Consider the following 22,089-nt stretch of genomic DNA (forward strand, 5'->3'; position numbering starts at 1 on the left):
ACAGGCGAGCGCCCCCAGGCGCCCCGCAGCAGCCACCCCTCTTTCCCGCCCCCGAGTTCTGCAGCGACGCCTTAAAAAGCTCCAGGGCGCTTGTGCAGCTTCTCGCTTCTCTCCCCGCCGGTGCGGGTGCTCGACGCCTACCACGCCGTGCGTGCTCGCTCCCGCGGTCTGCAGGGCTCTCTCGACTCCGCCGCCCTCTTTCTTTCTTTCCCTCCCTCCTCCCTCCTTCCTCCCTTCTCTCTGCCTCTCTCTGTCTCTTTCCTTCCCCCCCTCCCTCTCCCTCTCCCTCGGCCGCCTTGGAATGAAGATGGTGGCCAGCGTCCGGGTGCAGAAGCTGGTCCGCCGCTACAAGCTGGCGATCGCCACGGCGCTGGCCATCCTGCTTATCCAGGGCCTGGTGGTGTGGAGCTTCAGCAACCTGGAGGAAGAGGACCAGGGAGAGGTAAAGGCACGGCAGGGCAGGGCAAGGGGCCGGCGCCTGCCTCCCGCGACGGCGGCGGAGGGCGAGCCAAAGGGGTCTGGGCAGAGCCCCCGGGGCCACGGAGAAGCCGGCGGAGGGCGGCCAGGGAGCGCCGAGGGCGGAGCGGTGCCCAGAGCCGGCCAGGGTGGCTTCTGCTCCGGGGATGGCGGGTCGGGTCAATCCGCCGCCCGAGGGCGCGCGAGGGATTTAAGGGTGGCGGTGATGGTGCTCTTTGGAACATCAGGGTGACACGGAAGGCATGCAGAGAGAGAGAGATTTATGCCGAGATATATATATATGTAAAAAAAAAAAATTACGTGTGTGTGTGTGTGTTTGTGTGTGTACACACAAACATATAAAAAATGTTGGTTTCGGGCGCAAGGCGAGTAGCCCCGGGCCCGTGGTTGGTACCTCGCCACGGACGGGTTGTGCTATGGGGGGCTACGTGAAACTACTACAAAGTGGCGGCAAGGTCGGGACGGCTGCGGGCGTTTGTGGCGCTGGGTAACTCGGGTGGGGTGCGACGGCAAGGCCTGCGTTCAGGTAATGTTTCGATTTGAAACCTCTCTTAGGCAGAGAGGGTGCCTCGGAGGTAGTGGGGTGATGCATCAGGGTTTTTTTGGGTCAGCTCAGTTTGTGTGAACGTTTGCTCCGAAGTTTAGGGGCTGGGTGCAGCGGCGCTCACTTCCCCAAGTTAGTTGCGGCTTAACTCTGGAAGGCGTGTTGCGAAGTTGCTGGAAGCTGATACTTGGGCATGAGGGGTGGCTGGGGACCTGCATGTGTAAGGGGTGTTTGCTGTGGAGACATGCCATATACTGTATGCCTTTAGTGTGCTCATTACTTGGTACAGTGGTACCTCGGGTTACATACGCTTCAGGTTACATACGCTTCAGGTTACAGACTCCGCTAACCCAGAAATAATACGTCGGGTTAAGAACTTTGCTTCAGGATGAGAACAGAAATCGTTCTCCGGTGGCGTGACGGCAGCGGGAGGCCCCATTAGCTAAAGTGGTGCTTCAGGTTAAGAACAGACCTCCGGAACAAATTAAGTACTTAACCCGAGGTACCACTGTATTGCAGTTTAGAGTATGGCATCTACTGGCCAGTTGACACATTTTGCTGGGGGAGGGGGGAGAATGTAGGAAGGGCCCTGCTGGATCAGACCAAGTGTCCGTCAAGTCCAGCGCTTCCTATCAGAGGCCATGCATCGGCTTTCAGGGGAGACTTTATGCCACCATTTGCCATTAAGCAGTGCACACTCTACTGTATTTGGGAGGTGTAACACAGCAGAATACGGAGATGGTGGAATGAGAAATACCTGGGGAAGTTTGCAGGCTGCTGTATCTTACAGTATTGGCTTACGTTGCTTTGAATCACTCATTGAAGCAGATGCTACCACTCAGTGAGCGGTTTGTGTGTAGTAGAGAATCACCATGTGAATCTGATTGTTTTCACCATGGGATGATAAAAGCAGTTTCAACTTTCAGTCTTCATAGTTTGAATGGGCTGAGCTGCTGCATGCAAAGCAGCTCAGCACATGGTAACAGGCACTGCATGGAGCTACTTAAGATCAACCCCTGCATAGCCGTTGTAGGGTCCTGACCTTTAGAAGTGGGGATGGACAACTTAGTTCATACCAATAATTACTTTGGAAATGGGAGAGGCAGAAATCAGTTCTCTCTTGTCTGTACAAACCTGGAGGAATGGGGAGATGCCAGGCTTTGGCCGATAGCAAAACAAAAAGAGTGTGACACACCTATTAGTGCACGTGACCATGCTTTCAAAGCTTGAGTCGGTTTGGGTTTTTCCCTTCTCTGTCAAATCAGGTTTGAAATGTACCCAGCCTCTTACTTCTTTGCTTGGTTTTATTTTTTTTAACCCTCTGATCTGGACACACATTGAACTGTTTCCAGAGTAGGTCTGCATTTCCACCTCCAGTTTACTGAAGAAGTAAATTTGAATGTTATAGAAGTGACCACTTGCTTACGTATGAAGGAACTGAAACACTGCAAAGCTCAACCATTCTGCGGTTCCTGTGGTGTCTGACTTAGCATCGTGTTCCTCCACCCTGATTTTATGCTTTTTCATTTATTGCAGGGCTAGGCAATTAGTGGTCTTGTATTTGTTGTAGGATTCCAGTTTCCATCAGCCCCAACCAGCATGGCCAGTGGTCAGGGATGATGGGAATGAGAATGGTCACAGTTTCCTCACCCCTGGTCTAATGCTTGTAAATACGGTACTTTTGACCACCTGAAGAAGTTGGATTGCTTCAGGCTAAGATAGTGAACCTTTTAGTTGCTCATACAAATTTGCATTGTTTGAAGTGCTTTTTCTGACGTTCTTGATCATCTTTAGGGAGGCTTTTCAAAGTCCCACTGGAATTTTCAGCTCCCTAAGTCTGCTGGCACAGAACATCTGCTTTCTATCTTGAGCTAGATTTGCTGCTTTTATGTAAGTAACAGCTTACTGTGGCAGACGCGGTCTGTCTGGATTAGATAGACTAGATCCCTCCTGTCTCTACCACACACATCTGGCATAGTGCATGCAATGGGAGATCTATTTTCACTCCCTGGTTTGGGAAATCGGATGTTATGGGCATCTTAATAATATGTTCTTTAAAAACAGAAAGGCAAAGATCTTCTGAAACTCTCCACCCTTGTCCATTTATAGTCTGTAGTTGGCTGCCTGATCTCCTGCTGTTTGCCTCCAATTCTGCAAAAAAGGGAAAAAATATAATTGCCATTTTTGTACAGAGGACAGGGCATCCACCCAATGCATTGTGTGAGAACACGAGCCCATTAACAAGTTTAGCGAAGCTGAGTGTAGCATCCTTTCATATATGTGCATGCTGCTTCCTGGCTGATCGCAACTGGACAAGCCATAGTGCCAAGACATAAATAAATGTTGGAATCCTTTCCACAAGAATCTCTGCCATTACGATGTCTGCCTGATTCTGCAAGTGCAGTAGAGCCTTGGTCTTCTACACTGAGAGATCAGGTGTTGAATAAGGTAGACTCACACTATATGGCCACTGAAGTGTTACATTGAGGAGATGGGGGTGGGTGGCTTTTGCTTGATCCTCTAGGCAGCAGTGTGGATTTGGGACCAGTTTACATGTTCAAGAAGAATCACATAGTAGAGCTGTCTTGGAGCTGCCGCTTCAGAAGGGTAGCCAAGAAGTTTTCTCCATGCCACGTTTTTCGTGGCTGGGGAGTTCTTGACGTAGAGGAGCTTTCGGTCACATCATGATCCCCACCTCCACCCACCCTGGCCACCAGCTGCATTCTGAAGTGGTACAAACCCGGTGATAAATTTGCAAGAAGATTTTATCAAATGACAATTTGTCAGCATTCATTTACTGCCGTTTGTGTAAAATAGCCATAAAATGAATTCTACCCTGACATGTAACTTTAATCAATTACAAGCAAAATATTTGAATAGCCTATTGACAGCTTCTGCAAAATTAACTGTCCAATTGCCCCATAATAGGCAGTGCAGTCTTTTATACAAGCCTGCACAGAAGCACGTCCTATCCACCCTGGTAAATGAGTATAGGTTCACAGCCTGAATTAACTCTAAAAAAACCAACAACAATCTTTTAAAGCCCAGTTATGACACCTGGTTTAAGTTTATAATTCACTGGCCTTTTTCCTCCAAAGTGCCACTGACTTTATTATGAAGTTGTAGCAATGGTGTGCTCTGATTTTAAATGCCGCAAAATCAGTCCCTCTCCTGAGACCTTTGATCTGGGGTTTCTTTTCATGATGTGCAGAAGCACTGTTGCAGCCTGCAGCTCTATTTTGTCTTCCCAGAAGAGATGGTTAAATTTACCCACTGGACTCTCTAGCTTCTGCTTAAAGCAGCTGCTTCTGGCTCTGCTTCTGTTTTTGGAAAGCTCCTCTTTGATCGCTGCTTCCTTTTTGCCTGCCTTCCTAACTTTTTGAGGTTCAGGTTATTTCAGAGCAAGCATTATCACAAGATGATAGGTTGCTGCTAAGTATATAGGGGGAGCGGGGAGACCCAAAAAATTCCTACTAAAGAATCAATTCAAAATCTGAGTAGGGTCAACTGGTCTTAACTGTGGGCCATGTTTTTCACTGAAAAAGATCTAGATGTTGCAGCAATGGACATTGGGACAAGAAGCGGAGACTGCTCTTTTCAAAGAACAATTCTTTAAAGGATGTTTCTCTCTATATTATATAAAAACCCAGGCTTCAGCACGATGGGCTGAATTGAAAAGGAAGCATCTTTTGTCAGTGTTAAAAGGGTGACATTTTCTTACTTTCATCTTAGCAGTTCATAACAATAAAAATGTCTCTCTCCAAAGCATAGGTGAAGTACAGGTAGATGCAGCTATTTATTGTCAGGACTGAATATGTTGTTCTTCTTGTTGCTTGGGCATGTTTTTTTGTGCATGCTCTGGGGGATAAATAGAAACCTGTCTATTGTTTGGATGAAAGCTAAACAAAAATGTCCAAATGACCCAAGACTGCAATCCTGTGCACACAGAAGTCCCATTGTTGAAATAAGTGGAATGGATTTCAGGGGGGACCCCATATATTGGATCAGGCTCCACTCCCCCTAAGCATAAAACAAAGCTTGAAAGCAAGCCCTCTCTGTGCAACACTCTTCAGTAAACATGGTTGTGATGTGGCTTGGGAGCATCAGGTACTTGAAGCTTGTCCATATCATGTTGTTAGTCTCATCTAAAACATCTGCCCAGTGATCAGATTTAGAGAAATACGAAGCATCTCCATGAATACTTTATGTTGATCTTATTTAGATCAGAAGGCATTCTCAAAGGAAACAGGCAGAATTCCGTATCAATATTGCATCCTGGCACATACTTGGGCAAGGAAAAGAAAACATTCTGAAACAAAAAGAATGAATTGAAATGCTTTTTCTATCAGTCAAGATTCTTGGACTCTTATTTTGAAAGTATCTCAAAGCATCTATATTGGCCATAGGCATTTAGCTTAATGCTGAGCCTATCATGTACCCATCGTTGTACTCTGAATCAGTTGATCTGGTGACTGAACTAGCTGTTGACCCCTTTGAGTTTTAGCCCCTTCCCTACACATACATAAGACCCAGAGAACGAGTCCAGTATTTGTTGGCTACAGAAGAAGAAATGCAACTCCAAGTGCACCAATGCTGTAAAGGCAGATGGTTTGAACATCAATTCTCTTACAGTTGTGGGAGGTATATTTGTCTGTAAGCCTGGGGAGGCCACAGCTTCAGCACAAGAACAAGGAAGGAGGAAAATAATGTGTATTTTCTTTAATTCTTTATTCTGGTAGCTAGATTGGGCAAGCCTTCATTCTTACATAATGTGTGCCCCCGGCACAATAATTGAGGCATCTCATCTGGAGGAAGGAGGGGCTGCAGTTCTGTGGCGGAGAGTACATGCTTTGGACGCTTTGAAAGTCACAGGTTCCGTATTTCCAACTAAGAAGAATAGATAGCAGGTGATGGGGAAGACCTTTCTCTACCTGAGTCCCCTATTGAGCTGCTGCTGGCAGAGTAGGCAATGCTGGGCTTAATGGACAAATTGTCTGGGCTGGTATATGTCAGCTTCGTATACAGTGGTACCTCAGGTTACAAACACCCCTGGTTACAAACACTTTGGGTTACAGACTTCTCTAACCCGGAAGTCGTACCTCAGGTTAAGAACTTTACCTCAGGATGACAACAGAAATCGCGCGCAGGCGGCAGTGGGAGGCCCCATTAGCTAAAGTGGTACCTCAGGTTAAGAACGGACCTCCGGAACGAATTAAGTTTGTAACCAGAGGTACCACTGTATTCACAGATCAGCAGGTGACAGACAAAAGAAAGTACTTTTAAACACAAAAGAACACGGTTAGCCTCTGGAACTCAGGGGCCACTTCACACATTTCACAATTTCTATGTGTGCAAAGCCACATTCATATGTGATTACAGCATATATGCATTGAGAAGCTGTAGCCTGTTACACGCATGTGTGGTTATCATAAGTAGTGGGCTATACATTTTGTACATGGCGTGACGTGGCTCATACAATGCCAAAAAATAGGAGTGCTGGTAAAAATGGATGTAATTAGACCTAGAATAATCACTGTGCTGGTGTCTGTTAGTCACAGAATAAGGAAGTCCAGAAACCACAGTCATGCTGAAAGTATGGAATCAAACACTTTGGTTGCATGCAGCAGCACTAGGAGGCAAAATTCTGACCCCAAGCTTCAATTTGTAAGAGCTGCGTGGCAGGGTTTTAGATGCCAGTAGCAAAGTGGTACAACATTTCCAGTTCCTAGTAGCCAGCATCAATTTTGAGCAGCTAGCTACCTATGATTTTCCCCAGCCCTGCAATAGGAAGGAAAACCCTCTGTTTACCATGACTTTCCTCCTTCTTGTGTACTCCCATTGCTAGGTCAGAGTGCTTATTCCTATTTCCTGAGCGCTAAAACCCTCCTAGGAGCTGTTGCACACAAGGGGCAAGAGAGGCCCCTTTATAAGAGGAAGAAGTGCTGCCAATTTTGCCATGGGGCTTGCAGGCCACTTCAAGCAGCTTGATGAGCCTGGTCTGTAAGGTAAAAAGGTAAAGGACCCCTCAACAGTTAAGTCCAGTCAAAGGCAGCTCTGGGGTTGGGGCGCTCATCTCGCTTCAGGCTGAGGGAGCCGGCGTTTGTCCACAGACAGCTTTCTGGGTCATGTGGCCAACATGACTAAACCGCTTCTGGTGCAACAGAACAAAGTGATAGAAGCGAGAGTGCACAGAAACACCGTTTACCTTCCTGCTGCAGCGGTACCTATTTATCAACTTGCACCGGTGTGCTTTCATACTGCTAGGTTAGCAGGAGCTGGGACAGAGCAATGGGAGCTCATCCCATCATGTGGATTCGAATCGTTGGCCTTCCAATCGGAAAGCCCAAGAGGCTCAGTGGTTTAGACCACAGCACCACCCTTGTCCCTTGCCTGGTCTGTGCCGTAGGTTCACCATCCCAGCCCCTGCTCCAGAACCAACCTGTCTTATTTCCACCCCCCTTTACCTATCCCCAGTCTCTACTAATGTATTTCTGTTCTGGGTACCACTTGCATCTCTTATTTTCTTTCACAGGCTGCATTATTTTTTAAAAATCCCAGTTTTGTGTTTTGTTTTTAAAAAATCATAGTGGATCTTAATCTCCTGCTGTTTTGGTTGTATTTGGGTATGTTCCACTTTTGCCCCAAAACCCATGAAGAGTATCTCTGGCTTTCTCCACTGTGTCTGGATGGGAGCTGTGGTCAAACAAACATCCAAAGAGTGCCATATTGGTTACAGCTTTGTTAGAAGGTAGCTGACGGATTAAGCCCTATGTGCATGTTTGGTACTCTGTAACAAACCTATTTTGATGTTGAGTGGTCAAATCCACAATAAAGTAATCCCAAAGACCTGTGAAAATTTGGGCTGTGACTTGCAGTGACGCAGGCAGTGTGGCAGAGTACCGCCTGGATGCAGAAGATAGCCTGTTTTGTATATCTCCTGGAAGTACGGGATGTCTTGAGAGCTCCCGTGAGAATCTGTTGGTTTTACCAGAAAGTGCAAATGGCAGAGATGAAGCAACATGGCGACGAGAGTCGTGAAATATAAGAGCGCCTGTCCCGACAAGCAGCGGGGAATCCATGCAAGCAGAGACTTTGCCAAAAAGTTCTGCCGAAGTGTTAAACAGAAGTTGGGAGTAATTTATTTTCCTTCCTCCGTGGGTCGAACAGAAGGGATTGCTCTGGCACCGTGCAGCAATTAGGAGCCACTGAGTTCATTAACTGGCAGCTGAAGGAAGGAGAGGGAGAGGAGGGATGCCTTCTCACCTGTCACAGGCTAGATTAAGAGCTCCTTCTGGGAGAGATGGATCTGCCAGCAACAGCCACCAGTTAGGAGGCCCGTTCTTAATGCTCAGCCGTGCACATTGTGGAAGCGGGGAGCGGCAGACAGGTGTTCTGGCAGCCTGTCTCGCCTTCCTTGTCTCGTCACTCTCTCTTTCTCTTCCAGGATGTGCGAGGTGAGGAAAACGTATTTGTCTCTAGGGGTGTCTTCATTTGGAAGTACGATGCAGTGGGCTTGACTGTGAGAGGGCAATGTGCTGGAAAGGAGCAGAGACACTTGCCTCCGTGCTGCCAGGAGTTCAGCTCTCCGAGTAAACAAAACCCCTTTGCTCCAGAGAGGGCAGGCAGGCAGGGAGAAAATATCCTGGGCTGCAGACTTCTGAAGCATGTGTTCCTCCTTGCTTCCTCAGCCGAAGATTGAAGGCGAGCGCCATCCTTTCCAAAAGGATGCAAGCGTTTCCTTCCTCACGGAGGTGCCTGGCCGCCCCTGGCAGGATGTTTGTATCTGAGTAGAGAGCAAAACTTCAGTTGTTTGCCAGCCTCCCTCCTCGGCTCTCACCTTCATAGTGGAGAAAACAGATTTATAAGTCCCTGAACAGATGGCTTTGCCTGGTGACTAATGAGCTGTTATCTCTGCCCGTTCTGGCCTCTCTCTCTCTCTCTCTCTCTCTCTAGGATGCATGCTTGAAGAGGAAACCAGGGGAAGTTGTGGTTTTTTTCTTTCTCTAAAAGGACTTTGCTTGTGTTTAGTCTGTTCCAAACAAAAAACCAGAACTGCTGGTAAAAAAGCATGGCAGAAGTTGGCTGATTGGGTTGACTGCTAAGCAGCAAGGCATATGTAGAAATCAGAAAAGCTAGTTAGTGTGAAAGCCCAGAGTCCAGGTTGGTCAGCATCCTATTATTATAATTTCTTAATAGACCAACATTACTGCTTCTGCAGTACATTCATCTAGGGGTGATTCCAGAATTACAGCTGCTTTGGAGGTCCCCACAAAAGTCAGACTTTCTGTAATAAGTAAAGGATGGAAATCCACTGGAGAGTGTGGAGTATTGCTTGCTTTGACACAATGTCAAAATGAAAATGAATTTCAATAGGGTCAGATGTAATGTTCTGCACTTAGGAAGGAAGAATCAGCTGCACAAATATAGGATGGGGGACACCTGGCTTACTAGCAGCATGTGCAAAAAGGATCTAGGGGTCTTGGTGGACCACAAGCTTAACATGAGTCAACGGTGTGACACAGCAGCAAAAAAGCAAAGCTAGTGCTATTCTAGGCTGCATCAACAGAAGTATGGTGTCCAGAACAAGGGAAGTAATTGTACCACTCAATTTTGCCTTGGTCAGACCACACTTGGAATACTGTGTCCAGTTCTGGGCTCTACAATTTAAGAAGGATGTTGACAAGTTGGAACGTGTGCAGAGGAGGGCAACCAAGATGATCAAGGGTCTGGAAACTAAGCCTTATGAGGAGTGCTTGAAGGAGCTGGGTATGTTTAGCCTGGAAAAGAGGAAACTGAGAGGAGATATGATAGCCATATTCAAATATCTTAAGGCCTGTCACATGGAAGAGGGATGCTTGTCACGTGCTTGTTTTCTCCTGCTCTTGAGGATAGGACTCTTGAGGCAATGGCTTCAAGGTAGAAGAAAGGAGATTCTGACTAATCATTCAAAACAACTTTCTGACAGTAAGAGCTGTTTGGCAGTGGAAAGACTCTCACAAGAGGTGGTGGACTTTCCTTCCTGGGAGGTTTTTAAGCAGAGGTTGGATGGCCATCAGTTATTGATGCTTTAGCTGAGATTCCTGCATTGCAGAGGGTTGGACTAGATGCCCCTTGGGTACCTTCCATCTCTCCCCTCTCTCTCTCTCTCGAAATCAGGCTGAATTCTCAATAAACATGTCACCCTAAATTGGTTGATTTTCTCCCAGCCTTTCATTCCCTGGTCTCCATTGGGGGGTGCATTTCAGGATCTGTGAGTTTTAAGACCACCCCAACCATCTGGTTATTGAGAGGGGGATTCCTTTAGGGGCCCCATTTCCTTGCCCTCCAATACAGATTGGCCACCTGTGGAACCAAATACCCCAGCTGGGCCTTAGCAGTAGGACTCCCTCCCTTATAAAGCTCCTTGTTAGCAGTTATCGAGAAATTGAGGGTTGTGTAGCAACCTAAGAGTCCTGACCCTTGGTCCACTGTGCCTCCCTTGGCTACAGGATTACAGTGTGTGCTACACAAACAGGGAAGCGTAACCAGCTCAATATCTTACCACCTTGACTTCAAGTAGTCATTTAGAGGTAAGCAGGATGAATTCAGCCATCCCACACACGTCCAAAGTGCAGTCTTTAAGAGCACTGTCTGCCATCCTAACCAGTTATTCAGTGTAACATTAACTAAGGTTATGGGAAATAATTGTATTCATTCCCTGGTCCTGCTGATGATTCACATCTAAAATGACACTGCTTCTGAAGCTGCGTTCATGTGAACCGACTTGCCTGAGGGTTTATTCCAGTTTAGCATCCTTGCTTTTGCAAGTGTTTGCATCGCTTCAGAGTGGGGAGGGTGTATTTCATGCGAAAGCAGTTGCTGGAGAAGTCATGTTTGGTTTTAAAGAGACTTGACACGTTCAAGTAATGCGCTCTGATTTTTACACATGAATGTTGTGTACATAGTGCTTGAAGTACTTCAGAGTTGACCCTTTGATGATAGTCCTAGAGATTGCCTCCCCCAGATTTCACTTTAAGCATTTTGTCTTTGTATGGTCGTGGAACACCTCCAAGCAGAGCACAATGTGTGGGTCACTCTGCAGTAAGAAACCATGGGGAAATAACACATGGGGCACTTGAGTTAAACTGGAGCATTGGGGTGGCAGATGGGCAGAAGAAATTCGGAGAAGGAAATCAACATGTATAAAATGAGCAACCTCTTTAGATATGCATTTGGGAGAGTTAAAAAAAAAGTATGAAATGAGTCACAGATCCATTGTCAATTGAAATCAAAGCAGACATAGACAATGCATGGAGGGGGTGATCCATACATGGCAATTAGTTGATAATTGTAGAGAGATGCAGCACCACACTAGACCTAGTGGTTTGGGAAAGGAAGAGGTATTTGATCACTCCTTGCTTGTTCTAATCGGTGGTTTTCTCAGTACTAAAACAGCCAGCCCTGGGCAATGCAAAGAGACAGGAAGTTGGCCCAAATGGCAGAGAAGTTTTTACTTTCAAATGCAGGGATGGGGACCTTTGGCCCTCCAGATGTTTCTGGGCTGCAACTCCCATCATCCCTGATGACTGGCCACCTGGCTGGGAGTCGGGAGTCCATCCAACAACATCTGACAAGCAACAGGTTCCCCAGCCTTAGTCTAACCTAAAGGATCATGTGCAGCCATGCTGCTATGCCATATACATGAAAATAGACAAATAGAGGGGGACCAATAATGGAGACCATCTGACTTGTTTCGCTGGCTACTGTGGTGATTTCCCTGGGACTCTCCTTAGCTCCCACAGCCAGGCTTCACCTGCATCAAAAAATAGCCTCTTTCCCTCTCTCATACTTCGTTTCTGCAAGGATGATTACTTAATAGAAGCTACTTAGTTTCAATCAGGTTCAACTGACTTATTGTGATGAGGAAATCTCCCCCCCCCCTTTTTGGGGGATAATTCTGCAACCCAAGTTATAAATTCAGAACTGATCGCAAGGTCACTTCAAAGGCATGCTAAATTAATCATCTCTTAGGAGATAGCAAATTGTGTGTGAGAGAGACTGTCACACTCATTGTCCCTGCAGTCATAATGCACTTCCTCCCAGATGGGTAAGTGTGCGGAAAAGTGACTGTTTTAAGAAACATTCACCATCTTCATGGCTGGTAGGTCCCCTTTCATACTTCTGTGTGTCATTAGCAGTTAAATGCCACCTGGAAAGCAGAGCTTCAAAACTCCCACCCCCCTTCCCTACTCTCTTGTTGTCCCCTGACCACCTGCTTTGTATAACATCTTGCCTGACGAAAGACTTTGCCACTACTTTTGGTGACATTTTGGTCGGTCCTCACAAAGGCACTGCCCCAAAATGAATGTTGGGAGTTCTTTCTGAGGAGCTAGCATGACCGCCCCTGCTTTGTCTAAAAAGTGAGGAACTTTTCCTGGAGATGGTGGGCATCAGAAAGGATGGCCCATCTGGGGTAACTGCTGTCTGCTATGGCTCTGGTCTGGTTGTTAATTATTTACGGCAGGAGTGGGGAAACTGGTCCTCTAGATCAGGGGTGAGGAACCTGTGGCTCTCCGGAAGCTGCTGAATTACAACTCCCATCATCCCAGGCCATTGGCTGTGCTTACTGGGGCTGATGAGAGTCGTAGTTCTGCAACATCCAATGTGCCAAAGGTCCTCACTCCTGCTCTTGATAGCGTTGGACATAGTAGCTATTGTGGTGTCCTCCAGAATAATAATAATAATACTCCACCTATCTGGCTGGGTTTTCCCAGCTACTCTGGGCGGCTTCCAACAAAATATTACAATACACTAATCCGTCAAACATTAAAAGCTTCCCTGCCCCTATGTGCACTGAGATAGCTCAATTGGTTTGAGCTTGGTGGTGATAACACCAGGGTCTCCGGTTCAGGCCCCATATGGGACAGCTATATATTCCTGAATTGCAGGAGTTTGGACTAGATTAGTGGTTTCCAATCAATGTGCTTTGGCACCCTGGGGTGCCTTGAATGATGGCCGGGGTGCCGCTGGCAGTACTGGCCTCTGTCCCTCTTTCCTTCCCTCCCCCTTCTGATGCCCTGTCACGTCTCTGCCCCCCAAAGGCTTGCACAGCTGTTTGTTGCAGCAGCCCTGGCTACAAGTTCCGCAGTCAAATGGTGCCTCTGGGGCTGGTCAGGGGGTGCTGGGTGCCAGGAGCTGAGGCGGCCTTGGAGTAAGCAAGCAAGTGGGCGAGGGAGCCCAGCCAGCCAGTCCACCAGCTCTTGCTGTTGGGAATGGACAGACAAGTCTCAGGCCCCTGTGGGGCAGTGTGAGGAGGCACCTCTTTTGGGGGCAGGGGGCCAGCCCGGAGACCGGGGTGGCAGCAGTGGCTGCCCAGAGGACTCCCAAGGAGAGGGGAGAGGAGGTTAACACTCCACAAGGGAGGGTGTTTGAAAAAGAGTGAGAGGGTGCCAGCTCTGCAAACAAGGGGTGATGTAACTGGGCTCCTGAGCCCCACAGGGGTGCCGCAGAAAGAATGTAGTTGGTCAAGGGAGCCATTGACTCAAAAAGGTTGAAAACCTCTGGACTAGATGATCCTTCCAACTTGGCAGTTCTGTTATTCTATCTAGCTGCTCAGCTTGAAAGGAAGAGGGTTCTGGTTGAATGTAGAACATGGTCATAATAGACCTTTCACTCAGGGTCCTTTCCCAGTAGTAGTAGTAGTAATTAATAATTTATTTATACCTCGCCCATCTGGCTGGGCTTCCCCAGCCACTCTGGGTGGCTTCCAACAAAACGTTAAAATACAGTAATGCATCAAACATTAAAAGCTTCCCTAAACATCCTAGTGATTTTTCCGATGGAAATTCTCTCATCCTTTTGGGAGAAACACCTAACAACTAATGCCTGCGGGAGGAAATTTCAGTCAAAGCTCCCTGTGTGAAAGAGGATGCTCATACTCCTTCAGGCGAGGAGGGGTTTTGTTTTGTTTTTGTCAGAGATAGCTCAGCTTGGCATGTTAGAGTCTACCAAGGTATTGCTAAACCAGTCAGACAGCTCTGCTGTCTCTTAAATTACTTTTACAAGCCTGCGCCTGCGAACCAACATGGGCAGCTGGGTGGGGATTGGGGGGAGAACAGCACAGCTTCTCAGTGCCTCAATGTGTCTGGAAGCTGGATGTGGGTGAGCCAATTAAACCGTTGAGTTCAGACATGAGGAAGACGGCATACTGAGCATTCTTTCTTTAAAGCAAAAGAAGCGGCCGTGACTAGCCCCATCCAGCTTGGGTGCTTTGCAAGCTGTGCAAACATAATGCAGAAGGGGGGTGGGAGGAGGAGGAACTTTGTGGGGAGGGCAAGTCACCTTTGTCCCTCTTGTCTTGAATGCATTTGCTGCCCCATGTCTCATACGCCGAATGGAGCAGGGTGCCTTTCTGCAGATCCACCTTCAAGTTCTGCTGGGTACAGTCCATTTCACTTCTGAGAAGTTTGCCTTGTTGTGGAAGAGAACGCAGTTTGTTCTTGTTTAGGGAGAAAGAAAAAGAAAAGAAACACAACTAAAGAAAGAAGAAGCTTGCTCTCATAATGGAAAGGGAGAAATGCATACTTGCCAGAGAGAAAAATGGATTGAGGAACAATAGAAATGTTCTTGAAATGGATGGTTGTTACGGTGGGGGAGCAAACAGTTATATTTATATAGATATATTCTTTTTTAAAGGACTAATGTGGTTTTGTGGATAAGCACCTGTATTTTAACCCACAACGAAAGCAGATTAAAACAACAACAACCATAGGGAAGGAGGACTGGAGTGGGGGGATTGTTTTTGCCTGCTAATAGTTATCTAAAATCAGCTAAGCTTAATCATTCTGTCTAAACTGAGTGCCAATCATTCTGTCTGGCTGAGTGCCAATAGGACCGTAGCCAGAATTATGGAGCCAAGAAGAAACAAGAGGGGAGGAATACACACTCTGGGGCACTCCCAAGGTTTGCAGAAGTAGGAAAATGTTTAGGAAGAGAGAGAGAGAGCACATGGGGTCAAAAAATGGCGGCAGTGTGGACTGAGCATGCTCGGTGTCCACAGAATGCTGAGTGCTTGTTGGGGAGGGGAGGAAAACTGGGGGAGGCAGAATGGAATGGAGTGAAGAATTCCAATCAATGAAAAGCTGTAGAGCAGGGAAGGAGGACTTGTGCCCTCCCAAGTTGGGCTCCCAAGTCCTGTCAACTCAACCAGCACGATCAGCGATCAGTTGCAGTGGTAGTACAGTGGTACCTCGGGTTACATACGCTTCAGGTTACAGACGCTTCAGGTTACAGACTCCGCTAACCCAGAAATAGTACCTCGGGTTAAGAACTTTGCTTCAGGATGAGAACAGAAATCGTGCTCCGGCAGCGGGAGGCCCCATTAGCTAAAGTGGTTACGTTTCAGGTTAAGAACGGACCTCCGGAACGAATTAAGTTCTTAACCTGAGGCACCACTGTAGTAGTTCCAACAACATCTGGAGGGTCACAGGTTCCTATGCAGTCCTATGTCCATTTACATGGTTTTTATTCCTGTTAAACAAGGTGGGTCTTCCTTTGGAGTAAAACATATATAGGGTGGCAGAGGAGGTAGATTTTTTCTTTAGAATTGTAAATGTATGCCTCTTGCAAGATTCTGTGAATCTAATGTTTCTCTTGACACAAATCTGATTTACTATAAATATAGATGAACATGCCATAAATAGAGAAATACGTTTGTTTATTTATTTGTTTTTGCTCTTACACCTCGCTTTTCTTTCAAGGACACCAAGGTGGTGTATATGCCCCCCCCCCATCCCTGGTCTTTTTATCCTTGCAGCAACCCTGTGAGGTAGGTTCAGCTGGGGGAAAGAATAACAGGTAAATCCATCTAGCTTCATAGCTGAGTGGTGATCTGAATCCAGGTTTCCCTAGCTCTACTCTGAAATGACACTGCACCAGCTGTCTTTGTTTCTATCTGTGTAACTATCGCCCGCATCTGCACTGTACATTTTAAGCAGTATTATACCGCTTTGAAACAGTCATGGCTTCTCCCAAAGAATCCCAGGAACTGGGAATTCACCTTAAAAAGGTAAAGCAACCCCTGACCATTAGGTCCAGTCGTGGCCGACTCTGGGGTTGCGGCGCTCATCTCGCTTTATTGGCTGAGGGAGCCGGTGTACAGCTTCCGGGTCTGGCGAACCAGAGCAGCACACGGAAACACCGTTTACCTTCCTGCTGGAGCGGTACCTATTTATCTACTTGCACTTTGACGTGCTTTCGAACTGCTAGGTTGGCAGGAGCTGGGACTGAGCAACGGGAGCTCACCCCGTCGCTGGGATTCGAACCGCCGACCTTCTGATCGGCAAGTCCTAGGCTCTGTGGTTTAACCCACAGCGCCACCTGCGTCCCTATATTTACACAGCTACAATTCCCAGAGTTCCCTGGGAAGATGAATTGATGCATGTATGTACTCTAGTACATTAATTAAAAAGCTTGTCTCCTTTAGAAAATGGCAAGGGTGCTGATAACTTTCATTTTTAATGCTGCAAAGTAGCTTGGAGATGAACCTTGAAGTTAATTCTTCTTTTCCTCTTTTATTTTTATTCTCTGTGTGTGTGTGATTGAAACTGGAGAAGGGACGGCAGAAGAAGGCCCAGCTGCTTCAGAACGGGGAAGGGTCCAAGGATTTGGACAGCTCGGCAGGCCGCAGGGGCAGCTTGAGCCGAAAGCATGGGCGATGGAAGAGCCGTCCGGACAACCCCGGAGTCCTAGTGGCCAAAGTGGTGAGAGCGGTTACGGGGAAGCACAAACCCGGGCGCCGGTTCCCCGTCTACTTGGACTCCTCGAGCCAAAGGAATCTGACGGAGCTCAGAGGAGACGCCCAGCTAGCCGTCTTCCAGCACGGGGACACGGGCAGCGTGGAAGGGGCGCCCCAGCCCACAGAGAACAACTTCACTCCCAAGTGTGAGATCGCCGGCAAGGACGCCTTGTCTGCGTTAGCCAGAGCCAGCAGCAAACAGTGCCAGCAGGAGATAGCCAACGTGGTGTGCCTGCACCAAGCCGGGAACCTTATGCCGCGCTCCGTACCCCGGCAGTGCCAGCTTTCAGGTGAGACCTGAATTCACCTTTGCAGCACAGTTTCTGCTTTGCAGAGAGGATGCTTCTTCGGTGCTATGTGGTTCTCTTGTCTCAGGATAGAGACATTTACCCTCTGCAGGCACCAACGCAGTCGCTGAGCAGACCATTGCCCCATAGATACGATGGAAGCAGCCTCCCACTGAGTGAGAGCATGGGTCTGTACACTCTGACTAGCAGCGGAACAAACCACAGGTCTTTCCCAACCTAGGTGCTTGGGATTCTTTTTAGCTGGAGACAACTTGAGGCCTCCTGTGTGCAAATCAGCTGTCTTGCCACTGCACTATGGCCAAAGAGAGAAGTTGACAACCCCCTTAATTAAATGGGTCATGGGCCATCTAATTTGGGAAGGGCTGTACCAACTCAGGAGTGGAGCATCTGCTTTGCATGCAGAAGGTCCCAGGTTCGATCCCTGCCTGGTTTTTACCCAGACTTAGGTCTGATTTGCACACAGAAAAAGATGGTTGTGCCCTTTTTTTTTGCCTTTCTCTGTGCTTGGTTGCATATTTATTTCTGATATGTTGCAGCTGCTAGTTGGATGACAGTATAAATGTGTTGCTTTAGGTTATTCTTCCACCCTGTATTTCTGAGATCAGGGTAGGAATGCAGCTTTTCTTCTGACCTCAAGGTCATTTGGCCTCAGGAGCTTGTGCACTAGCTCCTCTTCTCTCCCCCTTCCTGCTCAGATAACCTTGAGTCTATCTGCAACCCCTTCTGATCTCTGCAGGGAAAGTCAGCCCCATTATCCAGTGGGATGAAAGCCGAATGCTCCACGCCTCTGTGAGCAAGCCAGTTCGGATTGCCTACATGCTGGTCGTTCACGGGCGAGCCATCCGTCAGCTGAAGCGCTTCATCAAGGCTGTGTATCACCAGCAACATTTCTTCTACATCCATGTGGATAAGGTAAAGCAGGTGGCCTCCTGGCCTGTGCTAATACAGCTTGGTACTAAGAGGAGAGAGGGAGGCGGGAGGAATGGGACAAACCAAGAGTCCACAGGTCTCCCTGCTAGGTCGCCTGGAGAAATTGTGTCTTGCCCTCTGCACAACACTCCCTGCTGTACAGCCCAGAGACTGCCACCCTTTCCCCTGAGTTCTCTCTGGGCACTGTGAATCTTCTCTCCCTTGTCTTACCTCTGGCTTTACTGATAGGAAGATGTGTCACTCCTACCTTCATTGAAGCCTGTTGCGAAAAAAAGAAGGGGGGGAGGTTATTTATGTATGCCATTACTACGGCCCATGTTTTGTTAGCCCCAAAATGGAAAAGGAGTGAGGTCCAAACTAAAGAATAATGGCAACTTAAGCTGACGGAATATGTGCAGCTTGCAGACTTAACATATAAAATAAGAGAACAAGAAGAACATACATTTAGAGAAGATTGGAAAATTTTCATTGAATGTATGGGGGGAGATTGTGTACACTTGAAAACGTTGGCAGCCTTAAGATAAATTCAGCAGTGTAAATAAGTTTATATGGCTGTAATAATGGAATACTGAATGTTTTGGTTTATGTAAAATATGCAGGATTTATGATATGCAAAATGAACCATGGAAATAGAAGAAGGGAAGTCATTGATATTTTAAGGATGTTTAAATGAGTATTCTAAATTGTAGAACAGAAATATATATATAGTCCATTGCAAGATCCCTTCCCTTAGGTCCCCTGGCACAAACAAAGGAAAATGTTAGAGGTGTGTGTAATCCCGTAGGGGCAAAAATCCTGCAAATGAAAGCAGACACCGTCACGTTTCTTCCAAAGTCCTCCCAGAATAGCAAGGTTTTGCACTACTCTGCATTTTTCAAAGAGCTCCTTCTAGGAAGGAAGGAACGGACCAAATGAAGCAACGCTCCTCCCCCTGGGACTCAAACTTGGTTCTGTCCCCTTTCAGCGCTCCACCTACCTGCACCGCGAAGTGGTGGAGTTGGCCCAGCACTATCCCAACATCCGGGTCACCCCTTGGCGCATGGTCACTATCTGGGGTGGCGCCAGCTTGCTGAAGATGTACCTGCGCAGCATGAAGGACTTGCTGGAGATGGCAGACTGGGCCTGGGACTACTTCATCAACTTGAGTGCCACAGACTACCCTACCAGGTTCGTTTCATTGTGGGGAGAGCGAAGGGGAAACAGAGCAGGGAATTACCTGCAAGGTTAGCTGAGGCTTTGACTACTGACACACCATGGCTTACAGTTGGAGGCTCCTCACATAGGAGGAGCCTTCTATAGCTTCACCTGAGCAGTAGGGAGCTGGAGGTCCTCTTTTCTGCACCACTGCATCTGGTGGGAGAGAGTTTGCAGGTTGGAAAATGGGAGAGAAGGCAGCAGGATGCCACATCTTGCGGGAGGCAGGACAAGGCAAACACCCTTTTAATAATTCAGGGAGACCCAGTAACGGGAATAGAGTAGGGTTTGGCTAGGATGCAGGGCAATTAACCCAAATTTTCAGATCCTGGGTGCTTCTGAAGGTTTCTGAAACGGAATCGCTTCTCTGAGTGCTGGAGGCGTGAATTGTTGTGTTTGTGCAGAACAACTGTTGACTTTAAATGAGACATTGAGAACAGTGGAACTGCCATACTATTCAGGGCCAGGAATATAGGGAGCTGCCTTGTACAGTGGTACCTCTGGTTGCATGCGGGATCCGTTCCGGAGCTCTGGTCGGATCTTGAGGTGTGCGTATCTGGAGGTGCCACTTCTGTGCATTTGCACGGTGCTGTTTAGCGCTTCTGCACATGTGCATGGTGCGTAAAGCGCTTCTGTGCATGTGTGCGTGGTGAAACCCAGAAAAATACTTCCAGGTTTGCGACATATGTATCCCAAAGGATACGTAACCGGAGGTGAACGTAAGTAGAGGTACCACTGTACTGACTATTGGTCCATTTAGTTCAATATTACCTACATCTACTGGCAACGGCTCCCCAGGATTTTAGATGGGATCTCTACCTGCCTTGCCTGGAGATTCTAAGGATTGAACCTGAGACCTTCTGGTCCAGGGTCCCTCAGCTGCAGCGCCTAGCCTGTCTGGAAACAGTTTGTACCAGATGTTTTAAGAGCGAAAAAAATAAAAATTGGTGTAGCACCCCTGCTGTCATTTTTATACCAAGTGTTTGTTACTTGGCACATCTGGGTCTCTTGGGTTCGAGGCAGCAGCCCTCGCAAACTTTTCATGATTAACTTCTGCAACAAACTTAGGGGAAAGTGCTCCCCTTTGCAACTCTTTTTATGATGGAGGAGAGAGAGTCCATTAGTTCTTTTAACAATTCCGAATGTTATTTCCCCTGTACTTGGTTAGACAGTGGCTGACCACAAATAATAACTCGGTTTTTTGCTTTTGCATTAGGCCACATTGGAGTTTCTGCTCTTCAAAGAATACCTTGAGAGCTTAAAAGCTGCCACTTTTTTATCCATTAACAAAGAGCCTGACAAGTCTCAAACTGCCTTCATCCTTTACTCTTAATCATTGCACCACTGAAGTGTGTGGGCTTCACCAGTTAGTTCTTTCCTCTTTTGCCCAGGCAGATTCATATTACTAGACAAAGGCTTTCCAAAATACACTGGATGGCTTCATCACCAAAACATAAGCGTTGCATTCTCTGTTCCTGCAGAAGCTGCGTCGTATTTCCTGTCCTGCTGTTCTCTTTTTGAAAATTCATGTACATCTTAGAATTATAGAGTTGAAAGGGACCCCAAGGGGGGGGTGGGATGAGTGCAGGACTTTCTCCATGAGGGGAACTTGGAAAAACAGGGATTTTGATAATGTGGGAAGAAGCCAGACATATATTGTTGTGTGCAGTCTCTCTTCAGACAGATTCAGATAGGTTGGGGCAGCACTTGCCTCCATGATTTCCCCTCCCCACTTCATCGTACTATAATTGACTTATCTGAAAAGCCCTCTAGTCTTGCCGCTGAACCCCTGCTTTGGTTGTTTTAATTCTTCCTTTGAATTGCTGCCACCTGCAGGACCAACGAGGAGCTGGTGACGTTCCTGTCGAAACACCGAGACAAGAATTTCCTGAAGTCTCATGGCCGAGATAATGCCAGGTAATTCCCTCGATTGAGAGACAGCATGGGGAGGAGGTTAAAAATGAACCATGAACGGGGTAGAGGTGGTGGTGAGAATGGGGGTTTGCCCAAAGGTTTGGAAAAGTTAAAGGAATCTTCATTGGGCCTTCTGCTGGAACAAAACTGTGCGTTCACCATGTTCCTGACCGTTGTCCTCCCACTGCTCCTATCACAACTCTAGCTGCAACCCAAAACAACGGAAATCCATTACAGTGCAAAGGTTGTAGATAAGATGCTTCTGCTGTAAGTGAATAATCTGAAAACTTCTCATAGTCTTCTCCTCAGTTTATCTTTGTGTGGTTTTTTTGGCAACTCTGCTGCCAGTTTCATTTGCTGCTGCCTGACTGCTGCCTAAGAGGCTCCTCCTATACCTTGAAGGGAAAGTGTTGGCAGAATCATGGTAGCTGTGGAAGCCTCTTTCCTGAACAGGAGTGACTGTTCTGCAGCTTTCCCGCTGTTGAACTCCACCTCCCATCAGGCCCAGCCAGCATTATTATTGTTGTTGTTGTTATTCGTTTAATTTCTATACTGCTGTATATTTTTTAAGAAAAAGCCTCAAAGCGGCTTGCAACACATTAAAACAGCAAATAAAACAATCCAGAAGAAAACATTGCTGAAGAAAGTCAAATACAGTCATTCCTTGGAAGTCGGAACAGAATCCATCTCGGAAGTCTGTTCGACTTCCAAAACGTTCGGAAAACAAAGCGTGTTTTCGGATTGGCTGCATGAAGCTCCTGCAGCCAATTAGAAGCCCCGTTGGACGTTTGGCTTCCAAAAATAGTTCGCAAACCGGAACACGCACTTCCGGGTTTGCGGCATTCAGGAGCCAAAACATTCAAGAACTAAGCTGTTCGAAAACCAAGGTACGACTGTATAAAGTATACATTCCAAGCAATGTATTTTAACAGGAAACTAAATTACTG

At 47.2% G+C, this 22,089-nt stretch overlaps 1 protein-coding gene across 4 annotated transcripts in view; it reads left to right on the plus strand.

The window, feature by feature from the left end:
- The window catches only part of XYLT2 (xylosyltransferase 2), a 34,415-nt gene continuing 12,326 nt past the window's right edge, over nucleotides 1–22,089 (plus strand). Inside the window, exons 1-5 of one of the 4 annotated variants that reach the window (XM_083598126.1) lie at nucleotides 1–442; nucleotides 16,612–17,086; nucleotides 17,841–18,016; nucleotides 18,999–19,201; nucleotides 21,065–21,145. In XM_083598126.1, the coding sequence (XP_083454252.1) occupies nucleotides 302–442; nucleotides 16,612–17,086; nucleotides 17,841–18,016; nucleotides 18,999–19,201; nucleotides 21,065–21,145 (1,076 nt within the window). In that variant the 5' untranslated portion in view covers nucleotides 1–301. The remainder of the gene's footprint in view (nucleotides 443–16,611; nucleotides 17,087–17,840; nucleotides 18,017–18,998; nucleotides 19,202–21,064; nucleotides 21,146–22,089) is intronic. The other 3 variants (XM_083598127.1, XM_083598129.1, XM_083598128.1) reach the window with 3 other exon arrangements.

The sequence above is a fragment of the Podarcis filfolensis genome (genome assembly GCF_964270895.1).
Source record: "Podarcis filfolensis genome assembly, chromosome: 2".
Taxonomy (NCBI): Eukaryota; Metazoa; Chordata; class Lepidosauria; order Squamata; family Lacertidae; genus Podarcis; species Podarcis filfolensis.